Source organism: Myxocyprinus asiaticus, chromosome 9 (assembly GCF_019703515.2).
Source record: "Myxocyprinus asiaticus isolate MX2 ecotype Aquarium Trade chromosome 9, UBuf_Myxa_2, whole genome shotgun sequence".
Lineage (NCBI taxonomy): Eukaryota > Metazoa > Chordata > Actinopteri > Cypriniformes > Catostomidae > Myxocyprinus > Myxocyprinus asiaticus.
In genome coordinates this window covers 43,674,892-43,690,697 of record NC_059352.1, presented here as the reverse complement: position 1 = coordinate 43,690,697, position 15,806 = coordinate 43,674,892, and the positions used below count along the sequence as shown (strand labels likewise).

The 15,806-nt window shown below is 37.7% G+C and overlaps 1 protein-coding gene across 3 annotated transcripts in view; it reads right to left on the bottom strand.

Moving 5' to 3' along the window:
• Positions 1–274: 274 nt before the first annotated feature.
• The window catches only part of myh11a (myosin, heavy chain 11a, smooth muscle), a 44,310-nt gene continuing 28,778 nt past the window's right edge, over positions 275–15,806 (bottom strand). For 2 of the 3 annotated variants that reach the window (XM_051706554.1, XM_051706555.1), the window contains 16 exons: positions 14,611–14,823; positions 14,268–14,412; positions 13,964–14,170; positions 13,750–13,854; positions 12,591–12,743; positions 12,233–12,481; positions 11,920–12,132; positions 11,565–11,777; positions 11,315–11,476; positions 10,702–10,830; positions 8,821–8,909; positions 8,403–8,526; positions 7,991–8,199; positions 6,541–6,649; positions 5,129–5,301; positions 275–1,673 (listed from right to left, as the gene is read on the bottom strand). In XM_051706554.1, coding sequence (XP_051562514.1) covers positions 1,529–1,673; positions 5,129–5,301; positions 6,541–6,649; positions 7,991–8,199; positions 8,403–8,526; positions 8,821–8,909; positions 10,702–10,830; positions 11,315–11,476; positions 11,565–11,777; positions 11,920–12,132; positions 12,233–12,481; positions 12,591–12,743; positions 13,750–13,854; positions 13,964–14,170; positions 14,268–14,412; positions 14,611–14,823 — 2,638 coding nt within the window. In that variant the 3' untranslated portion in view covers positions 275–1,528. Of the gene's footprint in view, positions 1,674–4,899; positions 4,933–5,128; positions 5,302–6,540; positions 6,650–7,990; positions 8,200–8,402; positions 8,527–8,820; positions 8,910–10,701; positions 10,831–11,314; positions 11,477–11,564; positions 11,778–11,919; positions 12,133–12,232; positions 12,482–12,590; positions 12,744–13,749; positions 13,855–13,963; positions 14,171–14,267; positions 14,413–14,610; positions 14,824–15,806 lie in introns of all 3 variants that reach the window. The other variant, XM_051706556.1, reaches the window with a different exon arrangement.

Here is a 15,806-nt window from a genome sequence, read left to right as displayed (position 1 = left end):
TTTTTCCCCATTCTGATGGTTGATGTGAACATTAACTGAAGGTCCTGACCTGTATCTGCATGATTTTATGCATTGCACTGCTGCCACATGATTGGCTGATTAGAAAATTGTTGCTAAAAATGACATAGTATTTGTATAGTAGTTTTTATTTAAAGGCTGGGGTGCTTGATTTAGCTTTAAGATACAAACAAATTCAGTATGTATTATTTTATCAAACAAATAGTATTGATTTGCGTTTTGGCATGTAAAACAAATGATGAATGAAAACACAACAGAAGTTTGTCAGACTTTATTTCATGTGCATGTGGTTTCACAAGTTAATAGATAAAAGTAAATATAAGTGATACATCATTGCCAATGTAAATTACTTGTGACAAGTGAAATTGTTGAAAAAATAAAGCTTTATATATATATTTATATATATTTCAAAGTTCCTTTACAGGCAATGTCTGTCAATAGACATCTGTTTGACAGGATGGATTTGAATTGCTTTCACCGTGAGTGTCTATTTTAAATACTGAAATATTTGTTGGAGAATCAAAACTATTATAACTGTCTGTTAAAAAGAAAGTGTATTTTTAATATAATATCTATAGCAAACATTCAGAGAGAACATAAAGTGTTATAGAACATTGGTTAGTTTTCTAAGGTACCTGACTGTTTGATTATCCAAAGTCCAAACTATAGCTAACTCTGTATAGAGGTAAAGTTTAGCAAAACTTTAAGTTTCAGAATTAAGTTTCTGGCACAAACCTTCATTGAAATAGTTTAAATCTAGGCTCTTCTCTTTTCTTGAGCCTGAAATAGTGCAAACTACTACATCCAAACACCCAGATAAAGTATTTTATGTCTACAATAAAAACAGTGATAACATGGGAAACGTATAGGGCTGTGTATCAGTGGTTCAAAACTTCACATGTCACACTTATTTCAGTTATCACTCTACCACTTGATTAACAACTGAAACAGGTGGATTAGTTAAATATTGGAAAAATAAATCTGTCAAAGTGTCCTCCAGAACTACTGCTCTGCAAAGCCTATCAGAAAATCCTGTAGTGCTAACTTGTCCAATCCGTATATATAGCAGGAATACAATACCGAATAAACCAGACAGTGCCGTATACTTCAAGGACAACTACGCAGTACAAAACAGTGACTGAACATTTACCCGCAGTTGAGACATTGTACAATTACAAAACAGATGGTCTTGGGACCACCAGGTTTCATTCAGACAAACACTTGAGAATAATTAAAGAACTTGAAAAGTGAAAAATTTTTTGGTTGTTGTTTGACAAATATGTCAATGTAAAACTTATTGGGCTTATTAAAGGGTTGTGTATCATGAAACAACTATAAAATCATGACCAGTCAAACTTCTGGTCAAACAGCAGTGGTTGGTTGTAGGCAATAAACAAAACATAATTAGAATCTAAATAATGACCTAAAATTGCTTAAAATGTATTATTCTTTCATAAGAAGGTATTTTTAAGATAAGAATAGGATTTTTGCACAGCGTGGTGAGAGGTGTCTATTCACTAGATTTGGTTCCATTGTAGTCACTCTGCATGTCTATGTCATCATCTCCAGTGTCAGAGCTGTCAATCATTCCCCGTCTGCCACCACCTCCCGTACGCCTCGGAGTGCTGCTGAAGGATGGTGGTTCATTGCCTCTTCTGAAATGTTACAACAAAATCTTAGCATAAAAACAGTAAGGACACATTGACTCTCATTTTAGGCAGCTTGGTACCTGGTTTATGTATGTAAGACCTTAATTAGCACCTTAGATAAAGCATAAAAAAATAAATAAATAAAAACTGTGGCAATTACAGAGGCCTTGTTTTGAAAGATTTTGAAAGTTTCACTAACAGTTCATAAGGGCTAAAATTAGAGCCACATAACTGTCTTGTTTTGTTTCAACGAAATTGACAGTGACTCTACTACTAATCATCTTAAATTACTTGCAGCTATACAGTATGTGCGTCTGTAATATGCAAAATACATAATTTTACAAACATCTTTCAGCAACTTAATGTTTAGGCATGCCACCAGAGTACAGCCGCAAGTGCTTCCTTTACAGTGGAAAATATAGTAGAAATCAGGGAATATTTAAGAGGCTGAAGGCAGCGCTACCACCTCATTTGAAACCTGTAAATGGGCTAAATGAGGTTGGTTCAAAAAACTGAACCATGCTGTGAGACAGAGGGAAATATGGTCCAAGGTAAGCTACTGAAGTCCTTCTAAAATTATGATTGGCAGGTAATGAGTAATACATTTTAAATAACATTTTAAACATAAAACAGGTAGCTCTGGTCATAGATGTTGATCAATACAGCAATACAGCATTATAGCCATGTGAAAGTACACAAAATACAAACAGCTATGACGCAAAACACCTGTTTGTCTAGCTACTGTACAGTATATCATTGTGCAGCACCCATAGAGGCCAACTAATAACCTTAATTTACATGACAGGAACTATATCTTCTAGCGGGAGGATGACATTTAAAGGAATAGTTTACCCAGAAAATTCTCTCATCATTTACTCGTATAACTTTCTTTCTTCTGTGGCACACAAACAATGATTTTTCAAGGATATATGATGTGTTTGTGTTAATGGGATCCAAAACTTTCAAGCTCCAAAAAGGCAGCATAAAGGTAATCCATCCGACTTGAGTGGTTTAATTCATGTGTTTCCTGAAGTGCTCTTTTTTCTTGTGTACAAGTCTTTTTTCTTGTGTCATGAATGCACCAAGGAGACTGCAGATATCAAGATTTAGAGTGAAAAAGGAGTTACATTTTGGTCTGTTTCTCACCCATAACCCAATCGTATCACTACAGAAGACATGGATTAAACCACTTGAGTATGGATTACCTTTATTCTGCTTTTATGTCCTTTTTGGAGATTGAAAGTTTTAGACCCCATTGACTTGCATTGTATGTACAAAAACCTCATTTATCCTTCAAAAAAATCTTCGTTTGTATTCCACAGAAGAAAGAAAGTCATAAGAGTTTGAGACAGCATAAGGGTGAGCAAATAATGAGAGAATTATAATTTATGGGTAACCAATCCCTTAATCAGTTTGCCTAATCATACAAATACACGTAGTGCCTAGCAATGCCCTTGCATTTATTGTCGTGACTGTATTCACAATATAGCACAAGCTCTCTTACCATACTACTTATAGGCCAGTGGTTCTCAATTTTTTTCTGGTCACGCCCCTTTAAAACAAGAACCAGCAGGTCTATACAATGTAGGTGAATGGTGGCCAGAATTTTGAAGGTTTAAAAAGGACAGGAAGGCAGCATAAATGTAATCCACATGACCCCAGTGGTTAAATCCATCTGCTCAGAAGCGATATGATAATTGTGGGTGAGAAACAGATCAATATTTAGTTTTTTAAATTTTTTATACTATAAATTCTCCTCCCTGCCCAGTAGGTGGCGATATGTGCAAATCGCCAAAAACCAAAGAAGAAGAATGTGAAAGTGGAGATTTATAGTAAAAAAGGACTTAAATATTGAGCTGATTCTCACCCATACCTATCATATCGCTTCAGAAGGCATGGATTTAACCACTGGAGTCATTCACTTATATTGTATGGACCTACAGAGCTGAGATATTCTTCTTAAAATCTTTGAAAGAAAGTCATGGGCCTGGGTAGCTCAGCAAGTAAAGACGCTGACTACCACACCTGGAGTTGCAAGTTTGAATCCAGGCTGTGCTGAGTGATTCCAGCCAAGTCTCCTAAGCAACCAAATTGGCCCGGTTGCTAGGGAGGGTAGATTCACATGGGGTATCCTCCTCGTGGTCGCTATAATGTGTGGTTCTCACTCTCGATGGGGCGCGTGGTGAGTTGTGCGTGGATGTCGCAGAGAATAGCGTGGGCCTCCACACGCGTTATGTCTCCGTGGTAACGCGCTCAACAAGCCACGTGATAAGATGTGTGGATTGACGGTTTCAGATGCTGAGGCAACTGAGATTCATCCTCTGCCAAGTCTCTACACCACCACGAGAATTTAGAGTGCATTGGGATTGGGCATTCCAAAAAGGGGAGAAAAAAAGAAAGTCATACACATCTGGGATGGCATGAGGGTGAGTAAATGATGAGAGAATTTACATTTTTTTGGTGAACTATACATTTTATATAATAGCACACCCAAAAATGTCAATTTCTGTCATCATTTACTCACCCCTGTTGTTCAAAACCAGTATGACTTTTCATCTGAAACACAAGATTAAGGGATGAGATTATTTTAATTGTGATAGTCAAGCTCCAAAAGCACATAAAAGCACCAAAAAAAAAAAAAAGAAATCGTCCATATCAATCGTGCTATATTTCAATATTTCTGAAACCATACAATAGAGTTGTGTAAGGAACAGACCTAAATTTAAGTGTTAATTCACCTCTTCAGCATTTGAATCTCGAGAACGCGAGAATGTCTTTGTTTAATTACGCACAGTAAACAGCACCTGAAACACATTAACACCTCAGCTGTCGGGAGCTGCTCGTGCAGGACGTGCTGCAGTGCCTAGCAAAAGTATAAAAAAGGCTTGAGAAGAAAAGCGGAGGTAAAGAGACTGAACATTGGTTGCACCGTGTATTGTCACAGTTGTTTTTGAATGTATGAAAGTGAATGAGATTTGCGAACGGGGCAGTCTTTTTCAGGGGGAGAGCCTCACACTTTGAGAACCACTGGCTTAGGAAATCTTCCTTTATTTTCCTTCCAGTCTTCCCTTTGATAGCCTTAAACTATGTCTGCGCCACTTATTATGAAGTTCCTTAATGTCTGTGATAAACCATATTTCACTCTCTCAGGCAAGAAATATATTTGTGACAAGTAAAAGGAAAGATTTGTGAAGAGTACAACTTCTGTGTCATCTTTTGAGCACAGAGGTACCTGCAGAGTCACTGTGTGGGTTCAGGATTGCCTCTGTAACAGAGATAGACAATCTTTGGTTTGCAGTTTATAAAAGGAAGGAATTTGGGCTGCACGAACAAGTTGAGAACTTGTTCAGAGCTACTACACACCACTTGAAAGTCTCGGAGTAGTTACTTTCCAAAGATTTCAGTACTTTCTGTGGCACTTTGAAATTAAACTGCACATCTTTGGAGCATAATGTGCGTACCTGAGTTTGTTCTTGAGGGAAGCGACCTCACGGCTCAAGGCATCATTGGCCTCAGTGGCCTCATCCAGCTCTCTCTGAAGCTTCCTACGGGCCGCAGTGACTCGCTGGGACTCTTCCTCGCTCTCTTCCAACTGCCTCTTCAGCTGCTTCACGCGAACATTCACCTTATCCGCCTGAGATGAAGGAAAAACACTCAGTTACAATGCTGTCATGTTGCCAGAATCCCATGGTTACACATCTGAAAAATTGAACATGAAAAGTTGCTTGTAGTTCAAAAAATGGATCCTGAATTTAATAGCTTATAGGTGTGCTGAAATCAGTGGTGGAGTGATGCTGTGTAGTCCCAGAAAAATATGCCAGATAGTGGTAGTCTGCTGTATCCTCTACAACCTAGCACTCAGAACTGACCCGCAATTCCCAAACTTGTGGGTCAGTTCTGAGTGCTAGGTTGTAGAGGATACTACCACGATCTGACATACTATACAGCAACACTCCACCACTGTGATAAAGTCACCTTAATTGGCTCTTTAAAATGGTACACCGCACATTTGGATTTATGCTTAAAGGAATAGTTCACCCAAAAACGAAAATTATTTTACTCACCCTTATGTCATCCCATATGTGTATGACTTCCTTTCTTCTGCTGAACACAAACGAAGATTTTTTGAAGAATATATCTGCTCTGTAGGTCCAATGCAAGTGAATGGGTACCAAAAATGTTAAGCTCCAAAAGGACATAAAGGCAGCATAAAAGTAATCCATAGAACTCTAGTGGTTAAATCCATATCTTCAGAAGCAATATGATAGGTGTGGCTGAGAAACAGATCAATATTTAAGTAATTTTGTTTTACTATAAATCTCCACTTTCACGTCCACATTGTTCTTCTTTTGTGATTGCCGGTTCGCATTCTTTCTACATATCGCCATGTACTTTGCAGGGAGGAGAATTTCATATTAAAAAAGGACTTAAATATTGATCTGTTTCTCACCCACACCTATCATATCACTTCTAAAGATATAGATTTCACCACTGGAGTCTTATGGATTACTTTTATGCTGCCTTTATATGCATTTTAGAGCTTCAAAAGTTTGGTACCCATTCGCTTGCATTGTATGGACCAACAGAGCTGAAATATTCTTCTAAAATTCTTTGTTTGTGTTCAGCAGAAGAAAGAAATTAATACACATCTGGGATGGCATGAGGGTGAGTAAATGATGAGAGAATTTTCATTTTTGGGTGAACTACTACTTTAATGCATCATTATTGTATCTATGAAACAGTGCCATAACTGTATAGTGAATTTGCCCCTCAGAGACGTCAGAATGAACAGGCAGCATTAAAATCCTGCAGTAGACTATATGAAAACTATGGGAAAAGAGGACAGAGAGACCAGAAGTGCAGTATGGCTGACCTGATCTTTGTGTTGCTCTGCTTGTTTTCGTTCATCCTCCACTTGGGTCATCAAATCTTTCAGCTTCTTATCCTTTTGGCGCAGTGCCTTTGCTGTGTTCTGCTTGTCTCTGCATTAGAGAAAAAAATAATTTACAACAATTAGTAAAAATCATCACCATCATTATATTCATTTACAGCCACATCAAACAAAATGGAATGACTATATAACTGGTGTTTGTTTATGTGTTTAAAAAAAAGCTATGATGACTTTTCATTTGGTCCTTTTTTTAGATTTAAATATGATTTAGTGGTTTAAGTATGTTTTAAAGCTGAAGTGCATAATTGTTTTTTGATGTTATAATACTTTTTCCTATCCCAGCTTAAAATTATTGATTTGATTTGATTAATAGGTTTGATTCCCTCAGGAAAATGTAAACACTGTGGCTCTTGTGGCATTGTTCATTGCAATGCACTGATTGTTAAGCATCCGTGAGTTTAGGACTGAACTATCTGTTTGATTGACCAATGGACGTTAGGGGTGGTGAAACCTGTTCGTAAACAGTCATTATTGTTGCAATTCTGTGTGGTGCCACTAGTTTCATAGAAATTACACACTTGAGCTTTAAAGGAATAGTTCACCAAAAAATGAAAATTCTCTTATCATTTACTCATCCTCATGCCATCCCAGTTGTGTATGACTTTCTTACTTTTGCTGAACACAAACGAAGGTTTTTAGAAGAATATCTCAGCTCTTTTGGTCCATTAAATGCAAGTGAATGGGGGCCAGAACTTTGAAGATCACAAAAGGACATCAAGACAGTAGAAAAGTAATTCATACGACTCCAGTGGTTTAATTCATGTCTTCTGAAGCAATATGATACAGTAGGTGAGAAATAAATAAATATTTAAGTCCTTTTTTAACATAAATTCAACTAACTGCCCAGTAGGTGGCGATATGCATGAAGAATGTGAATTGCCAAAAACAAAAGAAAAAGAATGTGAAAGTGAAGATTTCTATTTCTCACCCACAACTATCATATATCTTCTGAAGACGTGGATTAAACCACTGGAGTCATATGAATTACTTTTATGCTGCCTTTGTGCTTTTTGGACTTTCAAAGTTTTGGCCACCATTCACTTGAATTGTTTGGACCTACAGAGCTGAAATATTCTTCTAAAAATATTTGTTTGTGTTCTGCAGAAGAAAGAAAGTCATACACATCTGGGATGACAAGAGGGTGAGTAAATGATGAGAATTTTCATTTTTGGGTGAACTATCCCTTTAAGTTAAGTTAATGGGATGGATAACATATGTAATGTAATTGAGTTAATGGAAAGGATAAAACATAAAAATTAGAAGTAATAAATTAGATTTGGTTTAGGCTCACATCATGAAAAATATCAAGTCTCAGATTCCAAATCAAGCCATTAAAAAATAAAATAAAATTAGCTATAAAAATACCACTTGCCTGCTCTCCTGCTCAAGTTGTTCCTCCAGTTGGGCCACTTTGGCCTCAAGAGCAGCAATTGAGGACTTAAACTTGGATTTGACTTGGTTCTCCATCTCCTGTAGTTTAGCCTTCAGCTCCTTATTCTGTCTATCCATCAACTGTCTGGCACTCTCGTTCTTTTGGGATGTGGTGCGTTCGGCCTGGAGCTCGTTGGTAAGCTGGTCCACCTGGAGGATGTGGAAAACACAGTTGAGGAAATTACTTTACTGTATAATAACCTCTGTAATGGCATTTCCATTACTAATGTTGACGCTTTTATGTTTCTCAAAGTATTTCATACAATATCAAAATTACCATAATTTTTCATGACATTTGCCAATGATGGTCTTGGATTTGTTAAAGTATATTAAACCTATATAATAATATGTACCTGCTGTACACTCTTCCTCAGTCTATCATTCAGCATCTCCATATTGCCTTGCTCCTCCTCCAGCTCTTCCTCAAGCTGTTGGATCTTGGCTTCTAGACGTCTCTTCTCATCAGCCAGCACAGACCTTTAATGTTTAGTCAAGCCACATATCAGTGTTTGAAGCCAACAATCATTTACCATAAAAAATGCTTAGAGAACATTTTTGAAATAATGTTTTGGTACTGTGACACAAACTATGCTAGTATATCTAAAAATTGAGCCATTTCACACTACTCTATTTTCTTGATGTCTACCATATCAACTGTAACAGTAAACCACATATTCCAACAGAAGTCAATATATTACAGGATAACCATGAATTCCACTGATTAGAACATTTCTGTGAGGTTTTATGTGGGAATAATTTAGCTGTACTCACTTTCCAGATGTGTTGCTGGCCAGCTCATCAGCCAGCTCATCTCTCTCAGCTTCAGCTTGCTTTTTAGCCCTCTCAGCTGCAGCCAAGTCCTACATTTAAAGAATTTAATTTAGTTCTTTAATAGCCGAGTAAATATCCTCATGCAAATCAGTAGGCCTAAGGGTTCTCAAACATTTTTGTCTGCTTAACCCCTGTGACTTAAGTTATTTAATTAAAGTACCATCTAAGATTTTGAGTAATGCAAACCTTTCAATAAATGTTGTGACTTTTACAAAATGTTCCCATGTTCACTATTATTATGTTTTTATTCTATGGTTTTAATGTTAAAATGGCAACTGCAATGTCAATAATAAATATTTATTTAATTGTTTTTAATTTGCTTTAATGTTTTTAAAGAAGTAACTAAAAAAAAAAAAAAAAAAAAGACAAAAAAAGGGTCAAGTGTTTAGTATCATTATAGAGAAAACTTTAAAAAAAAAATAATATAGATTATGATAAGTTATGAGACTCTCAGCCTAAGAAACTGCTGAAAAATCACAAAAAAAACCTTTTTTCTTATTTTTCTGATTTTACATTATATATCTCAGGGTGTAAATTAGGTAGCTCAGAGAAACTGCTTTTGTTTTATTCCCAATCATGTCACCTGTAACAATTGAGTGTTGATACGATAAAGCAATCAAATGTTATAGCATTACAAAAAGAATTTATCCTAGTGTCCAAATACATCTCCAAGTGTCCAAAAGCCTCTCCAAACAAATAAAACATAATAATTGTACATAAGAACTAATTACACATGCAAATACAACAATGACTAAAGGTATGCTCTCTTTCCAAAGCATGCAGGCATGAGTAACAAGATATCATTCCATTCCATTCTGTGTCATTTGAACCATCATTGAGTCTGTGTCATGTGCTTGGCGCCATCTCCTGGTGGCCATATGTAATCAGAGTGAACGATCCTCTCTACCCATATTTGGATGACTGCCACCTCTGTTTGCAGCGATCTGAATCCTAATATGATTGGTTTAGCATTCAACGACACTGGACAACATACTTCATAATTTCCAATGAAGTCATCTGATCCAGGAAAGCTAATGTTTTTTTAAGCCAGATAGCACATTATGTGCTTTGTGCACATTGTGCTTCATGTGGGCTCATTTTAAAGATAATCGCCTCCTCTAAGTAATGTAATGTTATATTGTATGTTCCGTTTATTTTTCGTGAAGTTATAAGCAAAAACGTGGTATATAAGCAACACCTGTTTACATGTAACGTATGTCAAAGACATTTACTTAGCTTTTACTCGCTATATTGTTGTCTCTGAGAAAAACAAACAGGCTGGTTGTATTTTACTCTTTGAGAGCTTTCCATTGACATATGACACATGGCTATTTGATGAGTTTGATGTTTTTTCCGATTACAATATATTGTGCAGTGCAATATTATTAATAAATTATCAAAACAGAACACTTCTGATCTGTCTGCAAATTTCAAAGCACTTGTTAAGTTTTGGTCATAATACCTACATCCATAGTAAAGTACAACATCAAAGCTTTAAAATTAAACCTATTTTGTGTTGGTCAAGACTGTAGTTACTAATATTGTTTTTGATAAAAAAAAAAAAAATTTGATGGGCCCCTAAAGGGTTAATTAATTAATTGTATTTATTTTTTAATTCATTCATTCATTTGCCATTTTTATCACAATTGCACCCATTGCACTCGCTTCATGAGTCACTGGTTGGAAAACCTTAAGTTAGTCAATGCAAATAAAACCCAACATCATATTGGTTTGGAAATAACAAAGTTGTTTTAATGGATAGCTCCTTACACATCTCCTTTCTGGCAAATTAATTCAGCATGTTATTCACAAATGTCTCACCTCTTGCATCTGTAAAAGTTCAGCCTCCAGAGTCTTGGCCTTCCTCTCATTCTCCTTAGCACTGGATAGAACTTCCTCCCTGGCAGCTCGAGCATCATCAAGCTCTCTTTGGAAGTCCTTCATTTGAGCCTAAGTGAACAAAACACTAAAATAATTACTAAAAATTATTCCATTTATACTTTGAGAAATGTAAGCGCAGCGTAGTTCTAGCGGGAAGACTAGCAGCTGTACATCATCGCACCATTAGCTAGGTAACTCCTAGCCAATCACATGTAAGCCATTGCTTTATAAGTCTGCTCACAATCTATCACATTGCTGTTTCAGTGTGATAACATGGCAACCTCCACCACCCCACCATCACCAGTTGAGTCCCGTCCTGCATGGGGGTAGGCTCCTCGCCCCTGCCTTCTATATACGGCAGGATATGACGGTTCCGAGTACAACTTCTTCGGACCGCCAGACGGGGCTTACGCCAAGAGACATTACATTTCTGTTTTATATTCATCAAATAAATGTCATCTTAAATTTCACTCAAGTTTGCGAGTCTTCATGATAGAACAATATGGTATCGATTCATTAATTCATCCATCAATCCATAATACATAGTTTTTACCTGGAGTTTGCGGAGCTGCTTGATCGCCTCGTCTCGTCCCTTATTGGATGTCTCAATCTGGCCCTCAAGGTCCTTCATGTCTCCCTCCAGTTTCTTCTTGGCAGCAGCTATTGCAGCCCTTTGCTTGCGCTCATCTTCAAGTTCAGTTTCCAGCTCACGCACCTGTTGGTAAAGATATCCATTTAATCCTTATACACACCGTGTGTGTGTTTTGTAAGACAATTTAATGAGCGAAGAAGACATATTGTACCTGTTTGACCAACTGCCTCTTCTTCTCCTCGCCTTGCTCATCTCGGCCTTGGAGGTCTCTCTCAAACTGGGCCTTTAGAGCCTGCATGTTGACCTCCAGACGCAACTTGGCATCCTCTGCAGCCTGTAATTCATCTTCTAGCTCTTCCAATTGAGTCTTCATCTCTTCTACCTGAGCCTCCAGGCCACGCTTTGACTTCTCAAGCTCATGCACCTAAAAACCAAAAATAAGCGATTGAGTGGTAAAAAATTATGTTCCTAATTTCTCCAAGCTTCATGACCTGGGTGCGTTGACTCAAAAAGGCTATTTTTCTGCATTACCTGGCAACATATTTGAATGCGCATTTTGAACTTACACTCTTGCCCACATCATCTTTGGAGCTGACCAGGTCCTCCATTTCAGCGCGAAGGGCTTTATTGGCTCTCTCAAACTCCTCACGGGCTTCTTGTGCTTCTTCTAGAGCTCTGGCTAAAGAAAGAGCCTTGGTCTCCTTCTCTCTGGCCTCAGCCTCTGCACGATCTCGCTCATCCGCATACTTACTGGAAATGCTCTTCTCTTCAGCAAGCATCTGAAAGGAAAAAAAGCACCTGAAGTTAAGAACATGCCTACATGTAAGTGTGTGTAGCTGGTCTTAAGGTTTCAGTATATTTCGAGTAATAATAAAAAACCTGATCAAACTTCTTCTGCTTCTTCTCAAGGTTGGACACCAGCTGTCTCTGGTTGTCCAAATCCATCAGTGTGTCCTCAAGCTCCTGTTGCAGTCTGTTCTTGGTCTTCTCAAGCTTGTCGTAGGCTGATGCCTTCTCCTCAAACTGAGTATTGGCTGCCTCCAGGTCTCTCTGCAGCCGCTTCTTACCTTCCTCTAAAAGTTCTACGTTACCTGACACCTCCTCCAGCTTCTTCTTAAAGTCAGAGATCTGTCAACAGAAAGGACATTCAGGACTCAAATATTCAACATCTTTGAACACCTTTTCAACTTATACAGTGAAATGAGCAAGGCCTATTCCTCTTGTTATTATGTTTTACCTGAATGTTCAATGTTGAGACATGTCTCTCCACATTCCTCTTTGCCTCTGTTTCCTCCTCTAGCTGCTCCTGAAGAGCATTTCGGTCGTCTTCCATTTGTCGTAGTTTGGTAGAGAAGTGGAGTTTTTGTCTTGTCTCTTCAGCCAGCAACTCCTAAAACCGACAAAAGGTGTCAAGAGTCAAAATTCAAACTAAACTGTGACTGAAGATCTCAAGCCATGTAATAAAAAATATAATTGATAATAAACAACAATAACAATTATAGAATAAAGAAACTACAGAAATATGTCACTATGAGAGGAGGAGTGAATGTGTGTTCTCCTGCAGAAAATTCTGCCTCTTACCAGTTAAAGGAATAGTTCATCCAAAAATGAAAATTCTCTCATAATTTACTCACCTTCATGCCATCCCAGATGTGTATGACTTTCTTTCTTCTGTAGAACACAAACAAAGATTTTGGGAAGAATATTTCAGCTCTGTAGGTCCATACAATGCAAGTGAATGGTGACCAAAAGTCTGAAGCTTAAAAAAGCACATAAAGGCAGTATAAAATTAATCCATATGACTTCAGTTGTTTTATCCATGTCTTCTGAAGTGATCTCATTGATTTTGGGTGAGAACAGAGCAAAATCACTGTACATCTTGCCATTGCAGTCTCTAGACATGATCATGATTTCAAGCTCGTTTACACTTCCAAGTGCTTGACGCAGAGCACTAGATGGCGCTAGGAAGTGTAATAAAGCTTGAAATCATCAGTTCCAAGTAGACTGCAGATGTCAAGGTTTATAGTGAAAAAGGAGTTATATTTTGGTCTATTGTCACCCAAAACCGATTGGATCGCTTCAGAAGACATGGATTAGACCATTGGAGTCTAATGGATTACCTTAATGTGGCCTTTATGTGCTTTTTTGAGTCTGTTTGGTCACCATTCACTTGCATTGTATGAACCAACAGAGCTGAGATATTCTTCTAAAAATGTAAAGTTTATGTTCTGCAGAAGAAAGAAAGTCATACAAATCTGGGATGGAATGAGGGTGAGTAAATTATGAGAGAATTTACATTTTTGGGTAACTATTCCTTTAAAACTTAGATTATTTAAATTGTAAATTAAATGTAATATTAATGTAAACTGTCATAAAAAACGGCAAATTGCCAGTACCTGTGTATCCTGGACTTGAGAACTCAGGGTTGCCACATCCTTGCTAAGCTTTATGTTCTTCCCCTCAGCTTCATTGAGAAGGTTGGTAATGCTCTCCAGTTCCACCTGCCAAGGACAAGGCGAGAATAGTCTGTTAAATAATAACTAACATACTGAATATTCGTCCACCAACATATTACAAATATTGAATAGTGTGTCATCCTCGTTCACTTACAGTGATTTTAGATACCCGATCGCCAAGCTCTGCCTTCTGCCTCTCGCTGTCATTAAAACGAGACTGCAGGTCGGCAAGCTGTCCCTCCACCTTCTTCCTCTTGTGTTCCACATCCTGTTTGGCCTGAGCAGTAGTGCGGATCTCCACATGGAGTTCTGATGTCTCCTTCTCCAAAGCTTGCTTGGCTTTCTCCAGGTTTGACCTTACCTAAAAAGCATAAAACACATAATTTAGTCCTTGGAGTTCTTTCGAAGGTTAAACATATCAAGAAAAATAAAGTTGATCGTTGGGTATAGGTGCTTACCCTCTTAGACTGCTCCAGCTGTTCTGTAAGTTCCTCCAAAGCTTGAGTATGTTTCTGTCTCATCTCTTGCACCTGAGCCTCATGGACGCGGCTCTCTTCCTCCATGGCTCTCTTCAGGAGAGTCACCTCCTGCTCACGTTTGGCCCTGAAAAAACATACATCCTGATGATTTGGTTCATGGTGTCTTTTTGTAAACTAACACTAACCAAGATTAATAAATGCTGTAATTTTATATTGTTCAGTTGTTAGTTCATGATACTTAAAGCATTAACTAATGTTAACAAATGGAACCTTATTGTAACCTAATACAATTCTTTGTATACATACACTCACAAACACACACCTGAGCTCCTGCTGAGTGGCTGTGGTGTCTAATGTGTCCTCCAGCTCTGACTTGAGAGCTTCAAGCTCTTCTCCCAAGTCTCTCTTGGTCTTTTCAGCCTTGTTACGGGCAACACGCTCTGATTCCAGGTCCTCCTGTAGGTCTGAGATGTGTCCCTCCAGCTCCCTGATCTTCTTGAGTGCATTGTTTTTCTGAGCTGCTTCGTCCTCCAGTCTGATGTAAATAGATAGAGAATACAGTTCAGTTCCAAAGAGCAAAGTAACTCAGTTTCTGTGTTAAATATGACATAAATGTATATCTGATATTTTATATTTAACCTTGTGCCACCCCGCGTCCACATGCGTGGACATTGTATTTTGGCTTAGCTATATGCAACGCATAATTTAAATTAATTTAAACCGACTGAATATTGTTCACAACACTCTAGACTGTCATTTAAGGGTTAAACTTCTGGTGCACCAAGTCACGTGACACAACAGCATGGCGTCGATTTCCTTGAAGCGCTTCTATGGGCGCAGAGCCAACAAAAGTGCCTCTGGTAAGAAACCTCTAAGTTTTTTAGCTGAACCCTGTTTGGGTGTAAAGAGTAGAGTCTCTAGTTTTGTTTGCTATGCTGCTATAAAAAAATTCATTCATTTTTTGCGCATCAGCGTGCTGATAAAGAAGATGTCGACATACTAAATTTTGGGTCATTATTCCCTCAAAAGTTGAAAAAACATGTTAGTTATCTTAAATAACTTTCAACATTAACACATCTGTGAGTCATTTAGCTTCATTTTAATCTAAATGTTGTTATATTTTTTATCACTGTACAATACGGTTCTATCACTGTTCAAATGTTCTAACATTTGTAAATGCATTCCTATAGTCACTGTGCATTTTTACACTGAGAATAAATGGGTTTATCCAAAAGCTGAAAAATGTTGCTTTCAGAGGATTTATATGGAGTTATATTTCAAACTGTTCTTAGACCAGTGCAGAGAGACAGCACACTGGAGGTTAAGTCATTCACTAAATAGGGAGCAAGGGAGCATATTATAGCTCTCTATACAGCTAAGTGCATTCACTCCTAAAATCAGACTTAAAGTTCAGTTTCAGGTTGCAGATGACGTTTGCACCTCTCAACATGTTTGGCAGACATGGGACATTGGTAATCAGTACATAGATTCAGAATATATAATGTATGATTTTATTTT